Here is a 25,201-nt window from a genome sequence, read left to right as displayed (position 1 = left end):
TTTTCATTCGCAGTCCTGGTATGTTTCAGCGATGTCATTTTAATAGTGGCATCAATTAAAATGAATGAATACATGTCTTTGAGTGTCGCTGTGAACCCAGTAGGTCCCTTTGCTGTGTGGAAATTGTAAGATGAATCCAAAGCAGATAATATTGACGAGGGGACATCTGTTCACTGAGATTATCTGAGTCTTTCTTTGCACTCCCTGAGCGGCATGTCAAACCTATGGGTGATGGTGAAGTCAGGTGGCCTAAAAGAGCTGAGGCAGGCCGTGACCTGGGCCGTTCGCCACAGCTGCTTGGAGGGCAGAGCGCCTGCTGGCTGCGAGCCCGGCCTGCGGAGTCGGCCACCCTGGGCTGGAACCTGCTCTGCCACGTCCTAACAGGACCCACTTGCTAGGGTTGCGATGGAGATTAGTCAAGATAATGCGTGTGAAATGACGAGCACTGGGGAAGGTAATAAGTGCTCAATAAATGGGGGCTATTACTATTCTTTGTCCAACTGCTAATGCCAGTAACTGAGAGGCTTCCAAGGGCTCGGATTCAGTTGTAGCAGAGCTTGGCCCAGGAGAAGAAAGAGAGGTTTTCGTAATGACTGTCACCATCTCTTTGAAAAGAAGAAGACATCCCAGAGGCAACAAGCCCCAGAAGGGATGTGCAGAGTCACCGGTAAGCAGAGAAATGTGAGCTGAAGACAAGAAATGAGATATCACGTTAGTCCCATTAGGAGAGCGGAGATCAGCAGGAGGGATTAGGATTCCCTTCTGTCGGGGGGCAGGAGGATGTGGGGTTCTGGGAGCTGTAGGCACGGCCGGCGGGAACATGCTCCTGGCAGCTGTGCTGAGAGCTCTCCCCCAGCCCTTAGGGAAACTGGGTCCATATGACCTCGAGACCCAGCAGTCCCACTCCTGGGGATATATCCCGAGGAGACTCACAGGCCCACAAGGCTGTGTCCGAGGATGCTCACAGCAGCCTCATGGTGGTGGGCCGAGATGGAGGGACCCCAGCTGACCTTCTGGAGGAGGTGGCAGGGGAGAGAGGGAGGACGACCGCGGGGGAAGCCTGGGCAGCTGCCAGAGTGACAGGCGAGGCGTTCCCCAGCGATGTGGAGGGAGCCTAAGAACTTAATGCTGGGCGAGAAAACAGAAACCGTATGAAATAGAGAGTAATAAAATGTCATAGACAAGATGTACTCACAGCAGCACAGATGGGCGTTAAGAACTTAATGCTGGGTAACAAAGAAAAAAAAACACTGAGAAGCCATATTAAATGTAACATAGAATTTACAGAAATTATGTGCCTGCCCACAAAGCACTAGTGCCCTCTTGTCAGGAACACATACAAGCAAAAGGACGTGCGTAGACACATGAGAATTCTTGCCTGTGGAGTGACAGGGAATGAGAGGAAACAGAAATAAAGAGGGGTCTTGGGCGGACTAATGAGGAAGTGCCCTGTGCACCTGAATTAGCTCAACATTAGCACCTAACGTTTTGCAGGATGACAAGAGGGAATGGGCCGCTGTCGGCGGCTGTTTACACAGCCCGACGCTGGAGGCACAGACCCCGGGGCAGAAAGAGTTCCTGTCTGCCACACGGAAGGTATAAAGCTCAACCCGCGAGCTCAAGGGGCTGAAAAATGGGACTGAGCTTGTTTTCGGCATTTCAACATAATTTCTGTTTTGAGCCACCATTCCCCCGTGTTGCTGGGAAAGTTTCGTCTTGGTCTTTCAGGGTTTTCCCCAAAGTGTCCACAGCGTTGGCCATGGTTCTGGAGTCTTGCTCACTGCCAGCGTGTTGTGTCGGGGCCTCATCCGGTCCTCCGCTATTGGAATGGACTGCTGCCGAGTTGTGCACTCTGTTGGTCCATGAGGCCCCTTCGGTCTGGGGCTCGTCGCTGCTGTGTCTGCCACATCGTGGGCACGGGACTCTTTCATCATTCTGTCTTCTGAGGCCAGAGATCACAAATGGGAAACCCAGAGGCCACATCTGCCCTGCAAACATGTTTTTGTTTGGTTTTGATTTCAGTTTGTCCAACTAATTTGTGTTTTTGCCTGCATTTAAAAATTGGGAAATTTTATGCACAAATCCAAATTTCTGACTTTTCTTAAAAAATCAGAAGCCCTGGCTACCTTTGACTCACATTTCTAGGTGACAGAAGTTGGCTGGAGATGAGTAGCATTGTATCAATTAGGAATGCTTTTGGCTGCAAGTACCAAAAGCCCAACTCACATTGGTTTAAACCATAATGACATCTATTGCATATTTAACAAGAAATCTGGACCCCAAGATTGGTTTAATGGTTTCATAACATCTTCAAAGACAAGGTTCTTTTCACTCTCACTCCTTCAGCCACAGCATGTGAGCCTCCTTCTTTTATGCTTGTGACCTCGTGTCCCAAAAAGGCTGCTGTAACTCCAGGCATTACATCCTCACATAACCCAGAGGAGGAGCCAGCAGGGGAAAAAAAGAAAAGACTTTCCCAGAAGTCCCCTTGGCCAAAACTAGACTACATGACCCTCCTCTAGCTGCAAGAGAAAGTGTGAAAGCAAACAAAGAAGCTAGCAAGGGAGAAAAGAACTGGGAATGCCTATTGGGGAGCCAAATAGAGTCTGCTACAAACCGCCACCCACTTAGATAGAAACTGTGTGTTCCAGCCGCAGTCCTCACTGTCCCCTATTGTTCCCCCGCACTGAAGCTCTGTGTCAGTCACCATTTATCACTGCGCCTGCACCAGCTCCTTCCCTCGCAGGCTGGGCCTGTAAGGTTTTGAGCGCTGCCTTAGAGTCGGCGCACGCAGCCACTTCTGATTTGCGGGTCTTGCTGCTTTCCCAGCAGCCGTGTGTGAGTTGAGAGAGTAGAATCCCTCTGCCCCAGGACTACATGCTCATCCTTATCCTCTTTCCCTACCCACTCCTCTCCCTTCCCTCCTGCCCTACCCCATTTCTCTGGCCAGGAGAATTCCTTCCCTCCTCAAGAAAATCCTTCTTCCTTCATATTTCTTACAAAGCCATTTGCTTACATCAATCTGATTCTTAGTTGTCCCTCCAACAGGGTTCAGCCACAAACTGTTACTGGCCTGCAATCCCATAAACACGGAACTAAGAGTGAGACTGAGAAACGTTGACGGCAGTTAGATGCTGCCCCAACATCCAAGCACATGATCACGGACTCCTCTCGCAGCACCGAATGTAGACCAGTTCAGGAGTTGTCAGACTGCACGGTGAATTGCCTGGGGTGTGAGTCGCATGTGCAGTGGACCACGTCTTTGTCCCCAAAGGGTTTAGCATTTAAAACCTAGTCCTTCACGGGGCACTAAATAGCATTAGCCTGCTCCTTACATCCTCCCAGGTGCTGGGGTCTACACTTTGGAACCTGAGAGCCAGGATAAGTCATTTCTGCTCACTCTTCTGCCCACTCGTGCACCCCAGCTCAGCACCCATGACCCTGACGTGACTGTCTGGGGAAGAGTCCCACCGTTTATCAAAACACTTCCCTGACACGCTCACCTTCCTCTGCTGATCCGGGACTCGATTTCCACCTCCCACTCGTGATTAGATGGTGAAGAGCCACTGATGAAGGAGGGAGAAATGAAATCAAATCGCACTGCCATGGTGATGGCGTGTCCTCGGCCATGAAGCAAGGCGGAGTGTCCAGAGGCGCTCGCTCCTCCACGTCTTCTCCAGCATTCATCTCTCCGTGGAACATCCCCTTAGAGATGCGGGTTCTAGCCGCCTGACCCACCGCGCAGAGTCGCCTCTGCAGCTGAGCCGGCCGCCCCACAGGGCTCTCTTGTCTTCACACGTGGTGCTGCTGCACCAGGCTTCTTAGTGCCACAGGCTGGCAGCCACTCTTCCCTTACAGTGACAGCTGGTCCTTGAACTAACACCATTTCCTTCAACATCATTTCATTGTAACATTGATGAGAAAAAAAAAAAGCAATCAATTCCCAGCCAAGCCACAGTCCGTGTGGAGTTTGCACGGTCTCTCCATGTCTATGTGGGTTTTCTCCAGGGGGTCCAGTTTCCTCCCACGTCCCAAAGATGTACACCTGAGGTTCCTCGGTAGGCCTGCATTGTCCCAGCCTGAGAGTGTGTGTTTGTGTGTGTGTGTGTGTGTGTGTGTGTGCACATGTGTGTGTGTGCATGCACGTGCCCTGCAGTGGAAGAGTATCCTGTCCAGGGTAGGTGCCCGCCTTGCGCCCTGAGCTGCCAGGGTTGGCTCCGACCACCCATGACCTGAGCCGGAATAAGCAGGTTGGAAAAGAATTCTCTTACTTGTTTTTATTAATCTTTCTTAAATGGATGTGTAGCTCATATTTATTGTAGTGTTTAATATTAGAAGCGTTTGGGGTCTTTATTTAGAAGTTTGATGATGTTTTTGTGACCAGAAATACATCATTAAGAACTTAACTCTTGTTTATATTAGTAAGCCTGTGGTCACATTGGTTTTGTTATACATTGTTTCACTTAAACAGTTTCGGCTCAGATGCTGTTGGGCAAACCAGGGAACTTTTGCCTCCCCAGGTGTCTGTAAACTGAGTTAACGATACCCACCTTGCAGGTGGACAGCAGCATTGAACAAGTCGCTATGTCTTACAGCTTCCAGTGCTGGGAACATCTTTTCTCAGTACTGAGGGCCACCTCCAGGCACTGTGTCCTCCAGTACTCCACATACTGTGGGGAAGAATTAGGGTTTTTCCCTTAACTTAGTGTGAAATACAACAAAAAAAATCACTAGGATGTGCATGCATTGAGGGAAATGGCACCCAAAGAGGGCAAAAAACAGTACGGGGAAGGGCAAAAACATCTCTTTTTTTGTGTGTTAAGCACAAATATATTTAAATGCCTGAACAGATATATGGCATATTTTTAATGTTAGAATTTCGTAGGGCAGGGGTGTTTCGGGGGGCGGGGAGGGGAATATCAAAAAGGATGAGGGTATCAAAAAAAGATTGAGGAGCAATGGAATTTTTTAAAAGACACACAAATTACAAGCCCTGATTTTTTTTATTATCGGATTCAGCAGAAAACAGAAGTTTCTACATACTGGCTCTCGATTTCTGTATTCGTCTCATCGCAGACTGGTAACAACAGTTTGCAGATAGCCTTCCATGCACAGACTACGCTTCAGTAGGGCCATGCCAGTGCATCACGGCTTCGGATCTGTCTGGAATTATCTTAACTCCTTGTGTATCTGTTCACTCGACTGTGTTCTGTCTCTCCTCTGCGAGTGTAAACGTCAACTCGTTGCTTACTGCCATACCTAAAACAGTGCCTGACACAGTAATATTTGGTGCATCACTAGGAAATGATTGTTGAATGAATGAGTGAATGAGCGAATGAATGAATAAATTTTGACTGAAACGTTCTTTTACTGAGCCAAGAATTGACAGTAAACCGTTACTTAAAACCCAAGAAAACCAATCAATCAATCAATAAATTTTTTTTTTTTTTTTAAAGATAGCAGTTCTCTGCTATGGCATAGAAAATAGCAGTGTTGTCAAAAAGGAAGAAGCATATTCCTCTCTCACCTACAGTTCAAGCCGATGTGGCAGTTCTGGCCACGTCAGTTCTGCCAAACGTGGCGGGGCTCCAAGCCCCTCATATCTTGCTGCTTAGCCGGGTGTTCCAAGATGGCCCCATTCGTCTGGAAGAGGGAGAACACAGCCAGGAAGTTGTAAACAATAACTCATCCTTCTTCCCTTATCTACAGCTCATCACGTGGCCACAGCAGCCGCAAGGGAAGCTGGGAAATGGAGGGCTTATTCTCATCAGCCATGTGCCCAGCTTAAAAGCAGAGATTCTGTTAACATGAGAGCGAAGGGGCCAGTGGATAGTGGGAGAACCCCGAGCAGGACCTGCCGCCATCACCTTCAGAGAGAGTTTTTCCTCCTCCTGTCCTTGCCTCCCCTAGCCCTCACCACGCATTCCACCAGCCAGATGGAGGCAAGAAGCCAGTGTTCAGCATTCCAACTCAGGGCGGATCCATTTGCAAAACCCTCCAGAGACCACATGGTGTGGCACCAGATTTCTGGGGCCCCGTGCCCCCTTGCTCCTGGGATGGATGTCTCACTGCAGGGGCTTTGGTGACTGCCCTCGGCAAACTGCAGTTTGTTCAGCTGTCCATTCTTCAGATGCCAGTCACAAATGAAAACAAACAAGAGGCTGTTTTGGACAAAGAGTACCCAGAGATGGGACTGGGGCCTGTTTGTTTCCAAACCTGCCCTAAGCCATCATTCAGAAGGAAGGCTGACACAAAAGAAAAGGGAAATCAGGAGAGAAAACACTGAATCCAGGAAACTTCTTAAGCCAGGCGTGTTCCTAAGTTTTGGCAGGTAGGGTTGCCATGGTAACCATGACCCCAAAAATGACCTTGAATGGAAGAGACTGGCCTAGACTTTCTGCCAGACGTATCTGGACAGGCCATTGAGGGCAAATTGAGATTTCAGTGCGCCACACTGGTGCGGACCAATTCTATGATTTCTAGGCCTTAGACAAGATCCCCATGTAACGGAGATCAGGAGAGAATGCCCAGGCGCAGCCATGTTCCTGGTTCTTGCTCTCTTCACTTGGCTAACTGCTACTTATTCTCCAGAAAGAGTTCAGATGTCATTTCCCCCAGGAAGCCTTCCCTGGCCGTACCTCGGTCCCACTTGGCATCACAGAGACCACATGGTGTGGCACCAGATTTCTGGGGCCACATGCCCCCACGCTCCCAGTGAAGGTACTTATTGGCAGCCCACTTCTCCACTGTCTTCCCAGTGCCCAGCACATACCCCCGCACCTGGAGAGGAATATAGTTTATTTTGTAGATTTGACTTTGGAACTATTTTAATGTTTGAATAAGTAATTCCGAAAACTTGATAGCAAACTGTTATTTAGCTGGTGACATCCTACACAGAGAAGAGACTTCACCCGTGTTTTTACTCTTGTATTTTCTTTCTTCCTGATGTTTCAAGATTCTTTTTTTAAATCTTCTGTTACAAGAACTATGCCCATGCTTTCGTGGTAGATTTGCTTTCAGGTTCTTAGTTTTCCTTTGTTTGAGAATGTCTTGATTTTCCCTTCTCTCCTGAAGGATATTTTCCCTGAATCTAGAATTCTGGGTTGACGCACTTGAAAAATGTTGTGCCGCTTCCTTCTGGCCAATAGAAATGGACAACCTTAATCTAAAATCGATATGTAAATGCAAAATTTATGCATAGACGCCAAAATAACAAGAAGAAAGTTGGAGAACTTATACAACCTGATTTCAAAACTTCCTCTAAACCTACAGTAATCAAGACAGGATGACATAGGACAGAAACGTCAGTGGGACAGCAGAGAGAGTCCAGAAATAAACTCTCACATTTATCGTCAATTAATTTTTGGCAAAGTTGCCAAATAATTCAGTGGAAAAAAGGATAAGCTTTTTACGGTGGTGCTGGAACAACTGGATATCCATATACAAAAAGATTAATTTAGACCCTTACCTCATACCATACATAAAAATTAATTTACATTAGATCATACCTAAATATAAGAACTAAAACTATTAAATTTCTAGAAGGAAACATAGGAAAGAATTTTAATGACCTTGGGTTAGGCAGCAAAAGATCTATAGAACTAAAAAATGATAATCTAAAAACTTTTGTTCTTCAAAAGACACCATTAAGAAAAGATCAGGGGGGATCACTTTGTAAGTTATATAAATGTCTAACCACTATGCTGTACACCTGAAACTAATGTAATATTGGATGCCAACTGTAAATGAAAAAAATTTTTTAAGAAAATGAAAAGACAAGCTACAGATGGAGAGATATTTTCAAATAATATACCTAATAAAGAACTCGTGTCCAGAATACATAAGGAACTCTTACAGGTCATTAATTAGGGGACAAACCTAACTATTTTTTAATGGGCCAAAGATTTGAATAGATCTTCATCAAAGAAGATAGACTCATAAGCACATGAAAGGATGCCCAGCAGAGTTACTCATTAAAGAAATGCTACTTAAAACCACAATGAGATGATACTAAATACCTACTAGAATGTCTGTATCAAAAAGACTGAAAATACCACGTGCTGGAGAAATTGGAACGCTCACACATTGATCGTAGGAAAGTAAAATGGCACGGCCACTTTGAAAGAGAGTTTGGCCACTTCTTAAAAATGAAATATACTCTTACCACATGACTCCACAATGCTCTTCTAGGGATCTGCCCAAGAGAAATCAAAACACATATCCACACAGGAATGTGTACGTAAGTGTTTCTAGCAGCATTACCCATAACAGCCCAAAATTGGATGTGGTACATTCACACCCTGGGAGACTAATCAGCAATAAAAAGGAATGAACTAATGATATACTTTACGACATGGATGAGCTTCTAAAGCATGATGCTAAGAGAAAGAAGCCAGATACAAGTACATATTGTATGATTTCACTTCTGTGAAATATCTAGAAAAGACAGTACTCTAAAATCAGCAACGGATCAGCGGTTGCCTGAGGCTGGGGATGTGAGGGGAGGTTGACTGCACATTTGGAGGGCGATGGAAATGTTCTAAAACCGCATCGTAGTGATGGCCACACAATATCAATTTACTTTAGAAATAATTCAACTGACAAGTCAATGGGGGAATTTTATAGCATGGTATTATACCCCCCAAAAAACAGCATTATTTGTGATAGCCAAAAGGTGGAAGCAACCCAAGTGTCCGTAGGCAGATGAGTGAATTAAAAAAAAAAAAAATGTGGAATATACGTACAATGGAACTTTATTCAACCTTAAAAAGGAAGGAAATTCTGACACGTGCCAGAATGTGGGTGAAATTTGGAAGCCATCATGCTAAATGAAATGAGCCAGTCGCAGGATAAGGTACCTAAAATAGTCAAATTCATAAAGAGTAGAAGGATGGGTGCCGGGCTGGGGGAGGGGTAAAGGGGGGGATTTGTTTAATGAGTCCTCACTTCCAGTTTTGCAAGATGAAGAAAGTTCTGGAGACCGATGGTGGCAATGACTGTCCAACAATGTGAATGCACCTAATGCCACTGAAAATAGTGGCACACTTAAAAGTAGTAAAATTTTAAATTTTATGCGCATTTTAAAATAAACAATTTTTTTTTAATTGTCAAGTACCGGAAGCTGTGTTGTGTGCACTATCTCATTTATTTCTCACCACGGTGCTTTGATGGTGTTATTTTACTCATTAATTGAGAGAACTGAGATTCAGAGATTTGGGGACTTGCCGAGGTCACAAGTTCCATTCCAACCTATCAGACCTCAAAGACCCCACCTTTCCGCTGCATCCTTCTCCTCCGCGCCCCCTTCTGACCATAAGAAACCTCATCTGTCCCCCTGTTCCTCCTTCCACAGGCACAGCGGGGATGTATCAAGGAGCCAACGGACTGACCAGCGCAGCTGGATTCGGCAGCGTCCACCAGGTACACCCACCAGCCGTCTCAGTTTTTTCCTTAAGTAGTCAGTCCTCTTAAATCAGAGCATCCAGAACACCTCCTTCTGCCCACGATCCCCACCAGAAATCCAGCCTCTTTTTCCCTAGGATTGAAGACCACAGGGGCCAGATTGTCCACAACGCCATTGGAGAGGTTCAGTGTAGAGGCAGAGAAATGGGCATCACTAGATTTCCAAGATGACAGAGGCCATGTTATATATTACATACTGACCTGAGCCCAAGACACCCACTGACTGTCACATCTTAAAATATATGACCACAAACGCGTGTGCTCTTTCTCTGGACTGTGAGCTTCAGAAGGGTGAAGGCGCATCTTCTCTGCCTCTGTGTCCCAGTGTTGAGTGCCCGGCACACAGTGGGGGCTTTATAAATGCTAGTTAAATGAAGTAAGTCAACACTGTAAAGATGAATGCTGGCTCATAGTATGATTCTCTTGGTTTCGGAGAGTGAATTAAGAACCTGCTGAAGGTGTACGAGAACTCTGTGCCATTCATATGCATCGTTCCTCTCAGTCTAAAATTCTATCAGAACAAAATATGAACATGCTTTCAGGCTGGTGTTTCGACAGAACTACCCCAGGATAGATGGGCTTTAGGAATATTTAACATATTTAAATATGAGGAATGCACTATTTCTTCTTCAGTGAGCTGAAGAATCTAAATGACTTAAACCTTGGAATGTGTGAAAATTGTCTCATATATTTTTGTATTATTTCTGGTGTACTATATATATAAGTAAAAATACTTGTAAATAAAAGAATACTTTTTAAGGTGTGGTTTTTCACTCTGGATGTTCATCCATTTCACTATAAGAGTTTGTCAAAAATGCAGGCTCCCTAAATTTTGCCCCCAGAAATTCTGATCCAGGTCTGGGGTGCGGCCCAGGAGGCTGAACTTTCCATGAGTTCCTTGTAGGGTCAAGAAGCACTGGCGTGTGGTGAGGATGGGGCAGAATATTTAAATGACTGTTGTGGGAGAGTTGGACTGTCTGGCCGGTTTAAGCAAAGCTTGAGAAAAGAGGATTGGCATTCTTTGATTCGACCTCCAAGACTCCCTCATAGAAGATTCTGGATCCCTAGTTCTGTGTAGGTGCTATTGTTTTCGCACCTCTCACGAACCTAAACTGTCACCTAGTCTGCTAGGTGTATGTGCGAACTTTATTACTCACCCATTTGTTCATGAATATCCAGTATTTATTGTGTGCCTATGTGTCTGGCATTGTTTTAGACACTGAGGATACAGCAGTGACCACAACGGGTCTTGTCAGGGCCACGTTCATGTCCCTCAGGGTGCACCTGCTGACCTACAGCTGCCAGTGTGTGCATCCCTGGGCCCAAGGGTGTTTTCTAGAACCGATGCCCAGGGCAGGCAGGTAGGGCCAGGGAATTAAAACCCCATGGGAGCAGCTCCCAAAGCTAGCTGGAGTTGGCTCCTTTGCTCCGTGGCGAGATCATTTTGAGATGTGTGTTTCATACCATCCAGCGTCTCCCAGGTAGAATTTACTCCAGTCCCCACCTAGATGCCTCTGGATTGGCTGCTTTCCCTTCTTCCCTTCTCTACCTCACCAGCTCCCCAACTGCTGTCTTTTTCACCCCTCGAGTACACTATTTGCACTTGAATCCTTCTCTCAGGGTCCTCTTCTGGGGGAAGTCCCTGTCCTCAGCTTTTATTCTAATGTTGGACAGAGACAGAGAGTTAGTGGACCCGCCCCATGGGGCCCCGCCTTCATGAGCCTGTGACCCCGCCCACTGAAGGCTCCAGCCCGAGAGCCTTCCTCACTCACCGCCTGTGTGCTCCCCTTTCCAGGACTACCCTTCCTACGCTGGCTTCCCTCAGAGCCAGTACTCCCAGTACTACAGCTCATCCTACAGCCCACCTTACGTCCCTGCCAGCGGCATCTGCCCTTCCCCCATCTCCACGTCCACCTACGTCCTCCAGGAGGCGTCGCACAGCGTCCCCAACCAGAGTTCTGAGTCACTTGCAGGTACGTACAGTCACCGTCGCATGGTCATTTATGGCTATGGTCTGAACAATTATGTGAAGGACAGACTGGACATAGGTCCCAACTGTAATGAACTAGTCACCCAAGGGCTAAATATAGCCCTGAGATATATTGTGTTGGGGTGTGTGTGTGTGTGCGCGCGCGCCTGTGTTTAATTGCACCCATATTTAAAAGTCAGAAATATTCACTGAAAAATTCTTATTTCAACCTATGGAACCCATCTAGATTATGAACAACATGTGGGAGAGTCCACATCCTGGCCCCTTGGGGATGCTCATCCCTGTGCAACCAAGTCACCAGCCCGTGGATTTATTTATTCATTCCACAAGTCTTCTATGCATGTGTCTTCTCTTTTAGAAGACGGTTTGGGATTTATCAACATTAAACGCCAGAATAGCAAGAAATTAGAATGTCCAAGTGAAAAGAAATATCATTGTGTTTTGTTCCTTTCTTTGTTTCCTGAAACCTGCTGATGTCTTGGAGCTCTGTAGAAGCTAAGCTAGCACGATGGTGTGTGGACGTTCACTCAGTAAATACTAATTGCTTGATGGTTAGAAACAGAACAATAGTGAAGACCTGCCTGTTTTGTTCCTGGAGTTCTCAGTGTAGGTGTTGCTTTTAGCCCTTATGTGTTCCTTTCCTGGGGGTGTTAGTTGTCCCTGATTTGGTGATACATGGAGACAACGTGACCAAGCCTTTCTAGTCAACTTTTGAGGCAGCTTAGGGCTGGAGCATTGGTTTCTGTCAGTGTGCTGTCTCACCGCAGACTGCTTAAGGAATGCATATGCAATGATTTCCAAACTGCTTTCTTTGAAGGGTGTGGAATTTAACAAACTTTTCTTTGCCATAATCCTCAAGTATCTTTGACCATCCTGCTTTTTTAAAAGGTGGCCTCCCCCATCTGGGTTCAGAAAGGAAATATAAGCAGAAAACCTTCAAGCAGATGCCCCATCCCCCTGTAATTCAGTGGCGAACTGGATCCCCCAGACTCGCTTCACAAGAATTCGGGTTCTGTGAGAAGGTCATTTTTGTTCCCCATCAGGAGCAAGCATAAAGGCCCCTTGTGTTTCTCTGAAATTTTTCTTTATTGTTTCCTCCCGTTCTTCATTTATCTAAGGTTAAACGATAAGTGGTTGAGATGGTTTTTATTGTATGTCTAACAAGCTCACATAAAATCTAATGACATAAATAATTGTCAGCTGTAACTGAATTTCTTGCCTCTTTTTCTCAGCGTTCTTTGTAAAGGAAAGGCATGTATGCATTCGTGTGTGTATGTACACACATACAAAAACACGAACGCTCATACTCATGCCCTCTCTTAAAATTTCCCATAAAACCTCCACTTTTGAAATTATCCAGGATGTCCTTAAATGGTTGGTTTCAAACATCAGAGGCTCAAGAGGTTTACATACTGCCGACAGATCAGGCTGACTCTTAGCACTGCCTAATGCTCTTCTCCCTCCTAGACCCCCAGCTCCACCTCCTCAGTGCAGTCCACATTGACTGCAAATTAGCAGCCATATAAAGCCCCAACAATCTGCAGATGATTGCAGGACAACTTGCCGACGTAGAGGGCAAAATCCGAACATCTGACGTTACTCAGGAGAAAGGACAGTTAGTAGTGGTTGCTTAAGAACTTTTTCCTTTTAATATTTTTAAGTATGATACAAATTATCCTAAAAAAAGTTGGGAGATTTTTTAAAACTTCTTAGATGGTCTCCCTCAGTAAATAGAAGGAAAAAATATTTTTTAGTCTCTCAAGAGGAAACTTGGAAGGCTCTTCCATGCAGATTGGCAATATCTAACAAAATTAAAAATGCATGTACTCTTTAACCCAATTTTTCTGCTTCTAGGAATTTATTCTAAAGATAAAAATTCCCATATAGATACAAAGATTTAAGCAAAAAAGATTATTTATTGAAATAGCATCATAGCAAAAGACTGGAAACAAGCTGAATATCCATTAACAAGAGTCAGGTTAAGTAAATTATATATAATGCATCCACCAGCGGCACACTACACATCTGTTAAAAAGAGTAAGCTAGAAAGATCTAATATGGATCGCTCTTCGACTGATTGTGAAAAAAAAGTAAGGCACAGAAGGACTACATGTATATCAGGATCCTGGGTTTTGTTTTATTTTTCCGTGTAAGTATAGTTTAATACCCATATTTGCATAGGAAATTTCTGGAAGAATTCAAAAGCAACTGTTAACATTTTCTCTGGGGAGAGAACTAGAGTTAAAAGAAAAGATGAGATGTAATAGACAGTCTTTAATCCATTCCACTCAACAACAGCAAAATACATATTTTTTTTCAAGTACATATGAGACATTTACCAAAATAGACATATTCTGGGCCTTAAATCAAGTTTCGAATCAAGGATTCAAGTCATACAGATAATGCTCTCTGAAAACAGAATTAAATTAGAAATAAATAATGGAAAGATTTTTGGAAAACTCCCAAATATTTGGAAGCTAAAGAATACACTTTAAGAATCCATGTGTGATAGTTAATTTTGTATGTCAGCTAGCCTGGGCTAAAGGATGCCCCAGTCACTGGTAAAACATTATTTCTGGGTGTGTCTGTGAGGGCGTCTCCAGAAGAGATTAGCATTTGAGTTGGTGGACTCAGTGGAGAAGACAGCCCTCCCCAGTGTGGGCCGTCATCGTCCAATCCATCCAGGGCCCACATTGGAACGAAACAGCAGAGGAAGGCAGTTTCACTCTCTCGAAGAGCTGGGACATCCATCGATCTTCTCCTGACCTCAGACATCAGAGCTCTTGTTTCTCAGGCCCTTGAACTCGGGCTGAATTATACCACACCTTTTCCTCGTTGTACAGATGGCTTGCAGATGGCATATCGTGGGACTTCTCGGCCTCTATAACCATGTGAGCCAATTCCTTTAATAAATCTCCATATATGGAGATTTGTGCATACGTGTGTGGGTACAGCCTGAAGGCGTCCACCTGCAACCCAGGAAGAGGACTCTCACTAGGAACTAAATTGGCCAATGCCTGGATCTTGGACTTCCCAGCCTCCAGAATTGTGAGAAATAAACCTCTGTTGTCTAAGCCATCCAATCTATGATATTTTTGTTATAGCAGCCCAAACCAACTAAAACAGGATAGCGACAAAAGGTCTGCAGTGACCCCTCCAAAGATCAGAAACGGCACAAGGAAGCCCATTCTTCCTGATTCCCTCCAACATGTACTGGAGGTTCTAGACGTAAGGCAAGAAAAATAAAGGCATCCATATTGGCAAATAAGCAAAATTTCATGAAGTAAAAAGTAAAATTACACAATCACCATTGTAGAAAATCAGATAGAATCTACAAAAAAGCAACTAGAACTAAAAAGTTGAATTTAGCAACACTGCAGAGTACTAGATAAGATATAAAAATCAATAGTATTTCCATATACTAATAACAAACAACAAAAAATTGAATATTTTTAAATGCCATTTACAATAATGTCAACAAATATTTAATACTTTGGGATAAATCTGATAAAAGATGGACAAGGTGTGTACACTTAAAACTATAAAACATTACTTAGAGATGCTAAAGATTTTAATAAACAAAGAGATCACTCACAGATCAGAAGACTTAATATTGGTAAGACGTCAATTCTCCACAAATGGATTTATAGATTTAATGCAATCTCTGTCAACGTCCCAGTCTTTTTTGCAGAAATTGGCAAGCTGATTCTGAACTTCATATGGAAATACAAAGGACCTAGAATGGCCTCAACAGCTCAGATATAGAGGAATAAAGTTGGAAGGCTAACAATGCCTGATTTTAAGACTTATTGCAAAGCCAGAGTAATCAAGACAGTATGCTACTGCCATAAAGACAGACAAGTAGATCAATGGACCAGAATAGAGTTCAGAAATAAATCCACGTCTGTATGGACAACTGCTTTTTTTGATGCTTCATTCTTTATTTCTGTTCTGCCCTTCCACCCGGGACAACTGATTTTTGACAAAGGTTCAAAGGCAGTTCAATGGAGAAAGGATGATCCAACAAAAGATGCTGGAACAACTGGATATCTATTCAGAAAAATCACACTTCAATCCATACCTCACATGACATACAAAAATTAACATAAAATAGATGATAGACCTAAATATGAGACTATAAATCTTTAATAAAAAAAAAAGGGAGAAAATCTTTGTGACTTTGAGTTAAGCAAAGAGTTCTCATATATAACACCAAAAGCATGATCCAAAAAGAAAAATAATGACATAAACTGGACTTCGTACAAATTTTAAACTTTTGCTCTTCAAACAACATTGTTAGGAGAATAAAATGACAAGCCACAGTCTGGGAGAAAATAATTGCAAAGCATATATCTTTATTTAGTCAGAGTTATCCAGAAACAGAGCCAGTGTAGGGGAGGAGAGATCCAATTATTATAGTAATTGGATCATGTGATTATGGAGGCTAAGAAGCTCACGATCAGCCTTCTGCAAGCTGGAGAAGAAGAAAAGCCAATAGTGTCATTCGGTCCAAGTCAAAAGGCCCAAGAACCAAGAGCTCCAATGTTTAAGGACAGGAGAAGATGGATGTCCCAACTCGAGAAGAGAGCAAATTCTCCCTTCTCTGCCTTTCTGTTTTATTTGGACCCTTAATGGCATGGATGATGTCCACCGCAACTGAGGAGGACCACCTTCTCTACTCAGTCTACTGACTCAAATGCTAATGTCTTCTAGAAACACTCTCACAGGCACACCCAGAACTGATGTATTACCAGCTATCGGGGCATCCCTTAGCCCAGTCAACTAGACATAAAAAATTAATCATTACATACATGTACCCAGAATGCATAAGGGACTCTCAAAACCCAAGAATAAGAAAACAACCCAATAAAGAAAAGAGCAAAATATTTGAACACTTTATCAAAGAAGGTACAGGGATGACAAAGAAGCACGTGATTAAGATGCTGATCATTAGTTATTAGAGAAATGCAAATTAAATCCACAATGAGATACCACTACGTACCTCATAGAATGGCTATAATCACAAAGAATGATCATGCCAGATATTGGCAAGGATGTGGAGCAACTAGAATTCTCTCACCTGGCTGGTGAGAATGTGAAATGGTACAATCAACCACTTCAGAAAACAATTTAGCTATTTCCTTAAAAAGTAAAACACAGACCCTGCCATATGACCTAATAATCATACTTGTAAAAAAGAAAGCTTACATCCATGTAAAGACTGATATGTGAAAATTCCTAGCAGCTTTATTCCAGTCAAAAACTAGAATTAACCCAGAATGTCCATCCTCAGATGAACAGATTAACAAATTGTGGTATATCCATACAATAGAACTGTACTCATTAACACAGATGAATGAACTATCTATACACATAACAACATGGATTAAATCTCAAAACAATTATGCTGGCTGAAAGAAGCCATATATATGTATACTGCATAACTCCATTTGTTCAAAACTCTAAAATGCAAAATAACTTATAGTGAAAGAAAGCAGATCCGTGGTTGCCCGGGAGGGGAGCAGGAGGAAGAAATTACAATAGGATCATAAGGGAACTCTTGAAGGTGCTGGGTTTGTTCATTATCTTGATATGGTGATTGTTTCATAGAGTTATACATGTGTCAAAACTTAAATCGTGCACTCTAAATATATATGGCTTATTATGTGTCAATTATACCTCAATAAAGCTGTTAAAATAAGTAAAAAAATAAAAGAGGAGAAAGAAAAAGAGTAAAATAACTCCAAGAAAGGTTTACATAAATTGCTTTAGCTTGTGTACCACTAACTGTGACCTTGAACTTTGACCCTTCATTCTCAAGATTATATAAAGTTGGGAAAAGTGTTGCTTTTTTGGCACCCCTAATAAATTGGCTTCCCATATACCTTATTTAGATATCTATAAATACCTGATGTTTCCCCCTCTTTTTAATAATATTTGCCTGGATTTTAATGGGGTCTACAAATGTTTTCCAAGGTTCCATAACCTTAGAACAACCAAGTGAATCAGGATAAACCTTATTTACATGACTCATAAGCATCTGCAATTTTATTTACTGCCTATTCCTCATCCTCCAGAAGGAAGTCTTTGCTAGATCAGTGTTTGGGAATCTCTAATGCTGTACCCTGAGAATGATGGGGACTTGGAGATGACCCAGCAGTCCCAACAAGTCAAAATCACATCTTTTCTTAGTATGTCCTTAGTCTGCTAAGAAGTTTTATAAATATTAAATAAACAAAGTTCAGTCCTTTGGGTTTCCGAGGCAAATAGTCCTTCCCCGGTAGGGAAAAATACTCAGTCCACTGCCAAGTATTTTTAGACAAAAGCATTTCCCCCCGATGATCCAAGAACTGGTGATTATGGAAGGAGAGATGGAGTCTACAGGATACATTTGGGAGCTAAACAAGCAGCTGTAAACTGAGAAGGTGGGAGAGGATGTCCTGTTTCCACGCTGGTTTATAGTTCTGTCACTTCCGTCAGCCCACTAAGCCTCAGTTCCCTGATGAGTTAAAGATAATAAAGTCTAATAAAAAGCCTATCTTTAAAACTTCTGTGCTTGAAAAACAACACAACTTGGATGCTGGCTTTGGGACCTGAGTCCCGGGAGGATGCTGCTCACTTGTTCAGGGCCTTTGGACCATTGTCCAAGGGCATGAGCTTGGCATCCTCTTGGCGCCCCGTGTCCAGAAACACTACCTCGACCAGAGGTGGCAGGTGCCCGCCCTCTGCCCTGAACCTTTTCACTGATCTTCATGTGTATGTGGGTCTAGTTGAGCCAGAACTCAACTCAAGTCTTTTGCTCATACCTCCTCATTGCCAGCCCTGTGCTGGATGCTTTTGAGTATATAACCTCATTTAATTCTCAAATGGACATACCTCTTAACAAGTAAAGCTTGAAGGACTCGCTTTTAATAGAGAATGGAGCTAGCTATGTAGGGACAGGAACACAGAATTCTCCCCAACCCACCCCCTCCCCTGGCATTAACCCCAAGGGAGGGGTCTCTTAATGACAGAAGAGTTTGAAGCCCAGCTACATGTTCATATTTATTTTCTTCCTCTATTTGTCTAGGGATGCTCGGGTTTAGGATATGTAGAGGGTTGCAAACGCAAAACTCTGCTCACCGCAGCGCTCCCCCAGCGGCCCACCCTCGCTTTTCTCAGATCGCTGCGCAAATGTCCCCTTATCCGTGAGGCCTTCCCCGACTAGCCCCACACAAGTCAGTGACCTCCCAGCATTCCCTGTTCCCCCACCTGCCTTACTGATTCTCTATAACACATGTCCCCACCTGGCGTATTATTTATTTCCTTATTTGTCTGCTGTCTCTCCTCCCTCTAGAGTTCAGGTGCTATGAGAACCAGTACCTGGAACTATTCCTACTAAATAAGTCTTTGTTGGATGAATGAATGATTGTGAATGAACGACTTAAGGGACCATCAAGAGCAATTTTGATTCTGCAGGATCTTTGCCTTTGAGGCTGCCTTTGGGACCTTCCGCTTTGGCATTAGGTAGTTCTGGCATTAGGTGACTTTTCCCGGGAGGAGATGCTCAGCAAAGCCTCTGACATGCCCACCATGCCCTTTCCTCCGCCAGGGGACTATAACACACACAATGGACCTTCCACGCCGGCAAAAGAGGGAGATACGGACAGGCCGCACAGGGCCTCTGACGGGAAGCTCCGAGGACGGTCTAAGCGGAGCAGTGACCCCTCCCCGGCAGGGGACAACGAGATCGAGGTAATGCCAGCCGCCTCTGTTTGACTTGGTGAATGTCCTCTCCATCTGTGGCCAGAACGGGAGGGGGGCGGGGACAGAATGGGGGAGATTGGCCCTCTGTGTTCACGAAGCACAGTAACAGAAGAGAACACTTGAGGGACAGTAGGGAGGAATCAGGTTGGCCATGTGGATGCACTGTTGGCAGGCAGGCTAGAAAAGTGACTCTGGAAATGACAAAGAACAGTGGTTCTCAAACATAGTAGCAGCCCCAGAATCATCTGAGGGTTCTGAAAGCCCAGACCGCCGGGCCCCCACCCCTAGAGTTTCCAGTTCAGCCGATCTGAGAATTTACATCTCTAACAAGTTTCCAGATGCTGCTGGTTTGGGGACCACACTTTGAGATCCCCCAGTAAAGACAACAATGGGCAGTGGACCTTCCCAGCTGGGTCACAGTGGTTCTTAACCCTGGCTGCATATTAGAATCACCTGGGATGGTTTTTAAAATACAGATGCCCAGGGCTCACCCTCAAGTGATTCAAATAAATTAAATTAAAACACGACAGGGGGGAGTTCTACAGGTTCCCCTAGTGATTCTAACATGGCAGAGACGTTTATCTACCTGGAGACGGGAGGCTGGCTCAGATGAGTGTGCATGGTTCCTGTGATGCTGAGCTTCTCGCACAGTGGTTTTTGACCGGGGCTGTACCTTAGAATCTCCTGGGGAGCTTTGAGAAATCATTCTCAAGCTGCTCCCCACATCATTTGAATCAGATTTCCTGAGGGTGGGGCCCAAGCATCAATATTTTTAAATTCCCCAGGTGATTTCAGAGTATGGTCCAGGCTGAGAACAGCTGGTCTAAGGGATGCACCGATCTTTATTGTGCTAAGGGAAGTGTAGGATTATTGATCAGGCACTGACATTTTCCCAGGCAAGCATGCATGAGAGAAGGTGGAGGGTCTTAGTGAGGACAGAGGCCAAATGAATGCCCAAAAAGCAGAAAGAAGCAACTGTTATCTATCAAGGGAGAAAAATGGACATGTGCACTAGTTTGTACTTCCTTGCAAAAGGCAGTCATTTGCTGGCTTGCGTGTGCCGTGGGTAAGTGTATAAAGCTAATGTCAGTACCAAGAAATCCAAATGCTGCATCGTCACATCCCTAGTCATAATCCTGTCCAATATACGTAGCAGCTACAAAGCTTAGCCCGCAAACTCAGAGATGCTAAGAAATACCATTTCCAGCAATTCCTTAAAATCAAGGTAATTTTGACTCTGGGTCTCCATCCCATCTGGGTGGTAGGAAATTCTTTCTCATTACTGAAGCACCTCTCCTCCCAGAATTGTATGAGAATCTCAGGGCTTGAGTGGTCTCAGAAGAAAAACAAGAGGCACTGATGTCTAGTGTGACTTGCTTCGTCACTGCCACCTTCCTCACTGTCTGCCCACAGTGATCAGTGAAAGCCCAGCCATCCTCTGGGGTTTCCGTGCCATACATCAGGCATAGAAATCCTTGTTGAGGACAAGAATCTTGGAGTATTAACTACAGTCCTTTGATTGCAAGCAACAGAAACCAGCTCTGGTTACTTAAGCCAAAAGGAATTTACTGAAGGAAGTCATAAAACCAGTAACAGTTACAAAGGCCTCACCAAGGAATCCTGGGAACCTTCCCGGTGCCAGCCTCTGTCGGAAAGTCAGCCATTCGAAATTCTAGTGCCACTTCGGTCGATGTTCGATTTCAAGGAGACGGCATCCCGTGGCCTGGCTTGGGTCTTATGCTTGCTCACAATTGCCAGTCCCACAAAGACAGCACACGATGGGAAAAGAGAACCAGGTGCTCTTATCAGAAGGGAGTGGACGCTGGAGACACAAGCAACAAATGCCCACGGCCAGGACGTTGGCTTCTTACCCAGGATTCACTGGTAGGGCCGAATTACCGAACCAGTGTTGACTAGTAGGACTTTCGCAGTTGTTTATGGCTGGTGTCTATCCCAGTCATCCTCGGTGTTAAATAATTTGAACATCATGTTTGTCCACCATGTGTGGTCACCCTCCAGCAGGCATCTCCTCTGAGAGCTTGACCACCATGGGGACCTGCAACAGAGCAAGTGTTCCTGCTGCTTATGGAACTATTCTCGGTCCAGGGGATTCTGTTCTTGCTTTTCCTCTGATTCTTAAAGGCCCCACTTTCCAAAATTGAGGAGACTTCACACAATCCCATCAGGAAAAGGCAAAAAGAATATTTATTAACCTCAGTGGTCCTTTCTGCCTCCCGTATTTCTGAGGGTTTTCCAGTTTAAAGTTACAGAGCTATAGAAATCGTGGAGAGCAACACATGCTGCAGTATTTTAAAAAAAAATTGTTTGGTCACCGAACATGGTTTCTGCTCTTGGTAGGGGGCGGTGGGGGTGGAGAGCCGTTTTTCCATTAAACTGAGAAGGAGGTGGGGGTGGCATGGAAGTCAGAGATTATGGGGTGATACTATTCTGGAAACATCTACTTCTTGATTTCCAGAGTGAGTACCGCTGGGCAAGCACAGTTGAAAAGGTGTGAGCCGTGTTTCACTTCTGTGCTTAATGTCAGCATGGTGGGTTCGCACAGGTCACACCTCTTAAGTCTTCGGCAGTTTTGCTAATGAAGCCCACGAGAGAGAAATTATATAAAGAAGTGGAAAGGAGGAAAATTCCGAGTGTATATTAGTTAAATTCCCTCAGCTGCAGGTGCCAGAAACCAACTTGAGCTAACCTAAACCAGAAAGCTGAACTCATTTTAAGGATGCAGGGATTCTCTTAGAACCCTAGGGCAGGGGTAGAGTGGAGCATCAGCAAGACACTCCGGGGGTAACAGGGCAAGGAAATGCATTTACACCTCTCCCCCCACGTGCCACAACGAAGGTGCTAGAATCTGCAAGCAGCGCTGGCTTTCCAATGGCTCTTCTCCAGGCCCCTCGTTCTGCTTCTGACTGAAACCAGGTCTCCTAAAAGTGTCGTCTTTCCACTTCCCACCCCTTTGTTCCTCTCTCTTTCTCTCTGAAGACTGGCCTTCTCTGCCCTTCAGAACATGTGGCTACCAACAAAACCCAAAGGCAATGTATTTCTTTCTAGGCCCCAACTTTAAGTTCCCAGGAAAAGGCCTCTGACCCACTCTGGCCCAAACCCAGTGGGCTAGGGAGTAGGTCGCCTGCAGAATGACCACCAGGAATTTCCACTTAGGCTCTAGGGCCGGGGAATAGACTGAGGGGCTAATGGAGGAAGGGGACCGATCTTCTTCAGCGGGGATGTCGTAGGTAAATTAATTGAGCCTGAATTAAATTTGAAAATATTTGTGGATTTTTAAAAATTCTCTTACCAAAATATATAAGTTTAATGGATCTAGTTAATTTAGATAAATTAGGATTTATCGTATTTAAACCCCAGACATCCTCCTCAAAAACAGTGGTTTTCAAACATGACACATAGGGACTACACTTACTATCATGACCCAGCACATGCATAGCCATCAGTATAACTACTAGACCAAAAAATGCACAAAGTTATACTCAGGTCTGCTAATTGTTTGAAAACTCCCACTCTAATTGATCTTTTTTGTTTTGATACCACCCATCTCTTTATTTTTAAAGGTATGGCAAATGCTAATGGGTAAACACATCCCCTGAGCTCTAGGGAGGTGTCAAAGACACCAGTGGAGGGTCACACTGCGTAGGTACCTTTGCCCCACCCTCCACCCCCCCAAGACCAGCTACACAAATGATCAGTCAGGGCCTTTGTTAAAAATAATGATCACCAGAAAAATGAGGAAAAACAGCAATATTAAAAGATAGGATAAATATGTAGGATAAACATCAAGAAAGGTAATTTAAGAAACAGAAAATAACTTTGAAATTCTGATTGTTTTATAAAGATTTAAGGAGATATTACATTTATTAAATAAGAAGTGCCAGCTATTGGGAAAGGAACACTCAGACAGTTAACATAAATTTTAAAATAACAGCAAGAATCAAAAATGGAAGAGAAAGTTTAAGAAATCTCTCAGAACATAGATCAAAAAGACAAAATTATAGAAAATATATTTTTAAAGATAAGTAATATCAATCCAGAGGTTTAATTTGACTATTAGAAATTCCAGAAAGAGAGAACAGTGGAAAAGATAGGAGGAAATTATTCGAAGAAATAAGATTGAAAATGCTTAAGTGCAGAAAGAGTATGAATGAAGAAAGAGTGCACCTGGTATATCCTCATGGAATTTGAGGGTACCCGATATAAAGAAAGATCCTAAAAAATAATCCTAGGGAGAAAAAAATAAATAAAACTTACAAAGGACTGACGACAAGCTAAACGTCAGACTTCTCAATCATGCTGGATGCCACAAGATAATGGAGGAATTCTTTCAAAGATCTAAAGGATGTTCATATTCCAATTGGAATTCTGCACACACAGGAACTGTGAAGCAAAATAAAGATGTCACTAGATATGTAAAAATTCAGTAAGATTCTTTTCCATGCACCCTTTGAGAAGAAGCAACTTAAGGATGTACTCGAGCAAAACAAGGAAGAAAATCAAGAAGAGATTCGGGATCCAGGGAGCAGTGGAGCTGACCCAGAAATAACGGTAAAGGGAAATCTCAGTATGCTAGCTGTGCAGCAGGCCTGAAGCTGATCCAATCGATATTGGAGCATTCCGTCACCAAAGATGGACATCTTTGATACAGAAAGTGTGGCCGAATTTGAGATTCTAATGAAGACATGTTATCGGAAACAAGAACATAATTTAAGCAACCAATAAATTCCAGCAAAAACCAAAAGTTAAACCAAACAGGCACGACTCCTATGTGAACAGACAGAGATGTGGCATGATTTTAATTGGGATGGAATGCAGGAAAGGAGAATGCATATGACCTTGATGGTGGGAACTGTCTCTTTAAAATGGCCCTGGGATGAGGACATTGGGCACATAGGGAAGGAAGTGAAATTCTAGCACATTACTTGGCTCTGCAGTGAACACTTGTGACGAGATCCAAGTGCTCTTCAGTGGTTACCAACTTTAAAATCAGCATGTAAACAGAGCACAGAAGGCTTAAGTATAGTTATAAAACCAAATATACAGACCAGTTTATCCACACTGACAATACAAAGGTAAAACTAAAGCTGATAAATATTAGAGAGAGGAGGAGATAGGGGAAAGGGCGGACACACCAATATTCGTATCTTCCATATCGGGTTTCTGTTCTAGCCAAGGGACTGTCCACAGCTGATGGAATTGGAAATAGAAGCGTTCACATGTGTGAAAAATATAAAGTTCTGGAGAAATGGTGGAGATTACCATGAGCTAAACCCAAATCTTTCAGATTGCCAAGTCAAAAGGTATTGTTTAATATTGGCTCATCAATAAGTAAAGGTCTAAGTATGTTATTTAGCATTATGGAGGTAACCGCCAGAGTTGCTAAAAACAGAAATGGTCAAAAGACTCACAGTGAGCTGTGAAGGTAAAATGGTAGTATTTCATTTTGTCAGATGAGTTTTATCATTTTTATTGTTGATTTTGGACTGAAGCCCTCCTTTTTTTGAGCTTTTATGTGAAAGGCAAAAACAGGCTTTTTGGTTCTGGAAATCTGCTGGGTCGGTAGGAGCCCAAAACTTAGCCAGAAGCATATACTTTACACAGCTGAGGTCGGAGGGGACGCAGGGACACATCAGTGAGTCACATGTTTTATAACTTAAAGACAACGTTTTTCAAGATTTCTTTGTCCTCCTGGGAATAATTTCTGCAGACATTAAGTCAGATGCAAGCAAATCCGTTTGTCTCCATTCTCTTCCTCTCTTTCATCACAGCGTGTGTTCGTGTGGGACCTGGATGAGACAATAATTATTTTTCACTCCTTACTCACGGGGACTTTTGCGTCCAGATACGGGAAGGTAAGAATACATTTGTCTCCCTTCTTTTCCCCCATTATGACCATCTGTCCAGCTGATTTGTCCTGGGGATCGCGGGGGCAGTTTATGAAGTGGCTTCTCCAACAAAAGCTGCTCCTTTGGGCCCACGAGG

General features: G+C 43.8%; 1 protein-coding gene across 6 annotated transcripts in view; it reads left to right on the top strand.

Moving 5' to 3' along the window:
* EYA2 (EYA transcriptional coactivator and phosphatase 2) overlaps positions 1 to 25,201 on the top strand; it is a 207,942-nt gene that overhangs the window by 116,418 nt on the left and 66,323 nt on the right. For all 6 annotated transcript variants that reach the window (XM_016121230.2, XM_016121228.2, XM_016121227.2 and 3 more), the window contains 4 exons: positions 9,353 to 9,420; positions 11,258 to 11,435; positions 19,044 to 19,186; positions 24,988 to 25,071. In XM_016121230.2, coding sequence (XP_015976716.2) covers positions 9,353 to 9,420; positions 11,258 to 11,435; positions 19,044 to 19,186; positions 24,988 to 25,071 — 473 coding nt within the window. The remainder of the gene's footprint in view (positions 1 to 9,352; positions 9,421 to 11,257; positions 11,436 to 19,043; positions 19,187 to 24,987; positions 25,072 to 25,201) is intronic.

The sequence above is a fragment of the Rousettus aegyptiacus genome, unplaced genomic scaffold (assembly GCF_014176215.1).
Source record: "Rousettus aegyptiacus isolate mRouAeg1 unplaced genomic scaffold, mRouAeg1.p scaffold_m13_p_12, whole genome shotgun sequence".
Classification (NCBI taxonomy): Eukaryota; Metazoa; Chordata; class Mammalia; order Chiroptera; family Pteropodidae; genus Rousettus; species Rousettus aegyptiacus.
Note: the sequence above shows the minus strand (reverse complement) of the source record. Positions and strands in the feature narration are given on the sequence as shown.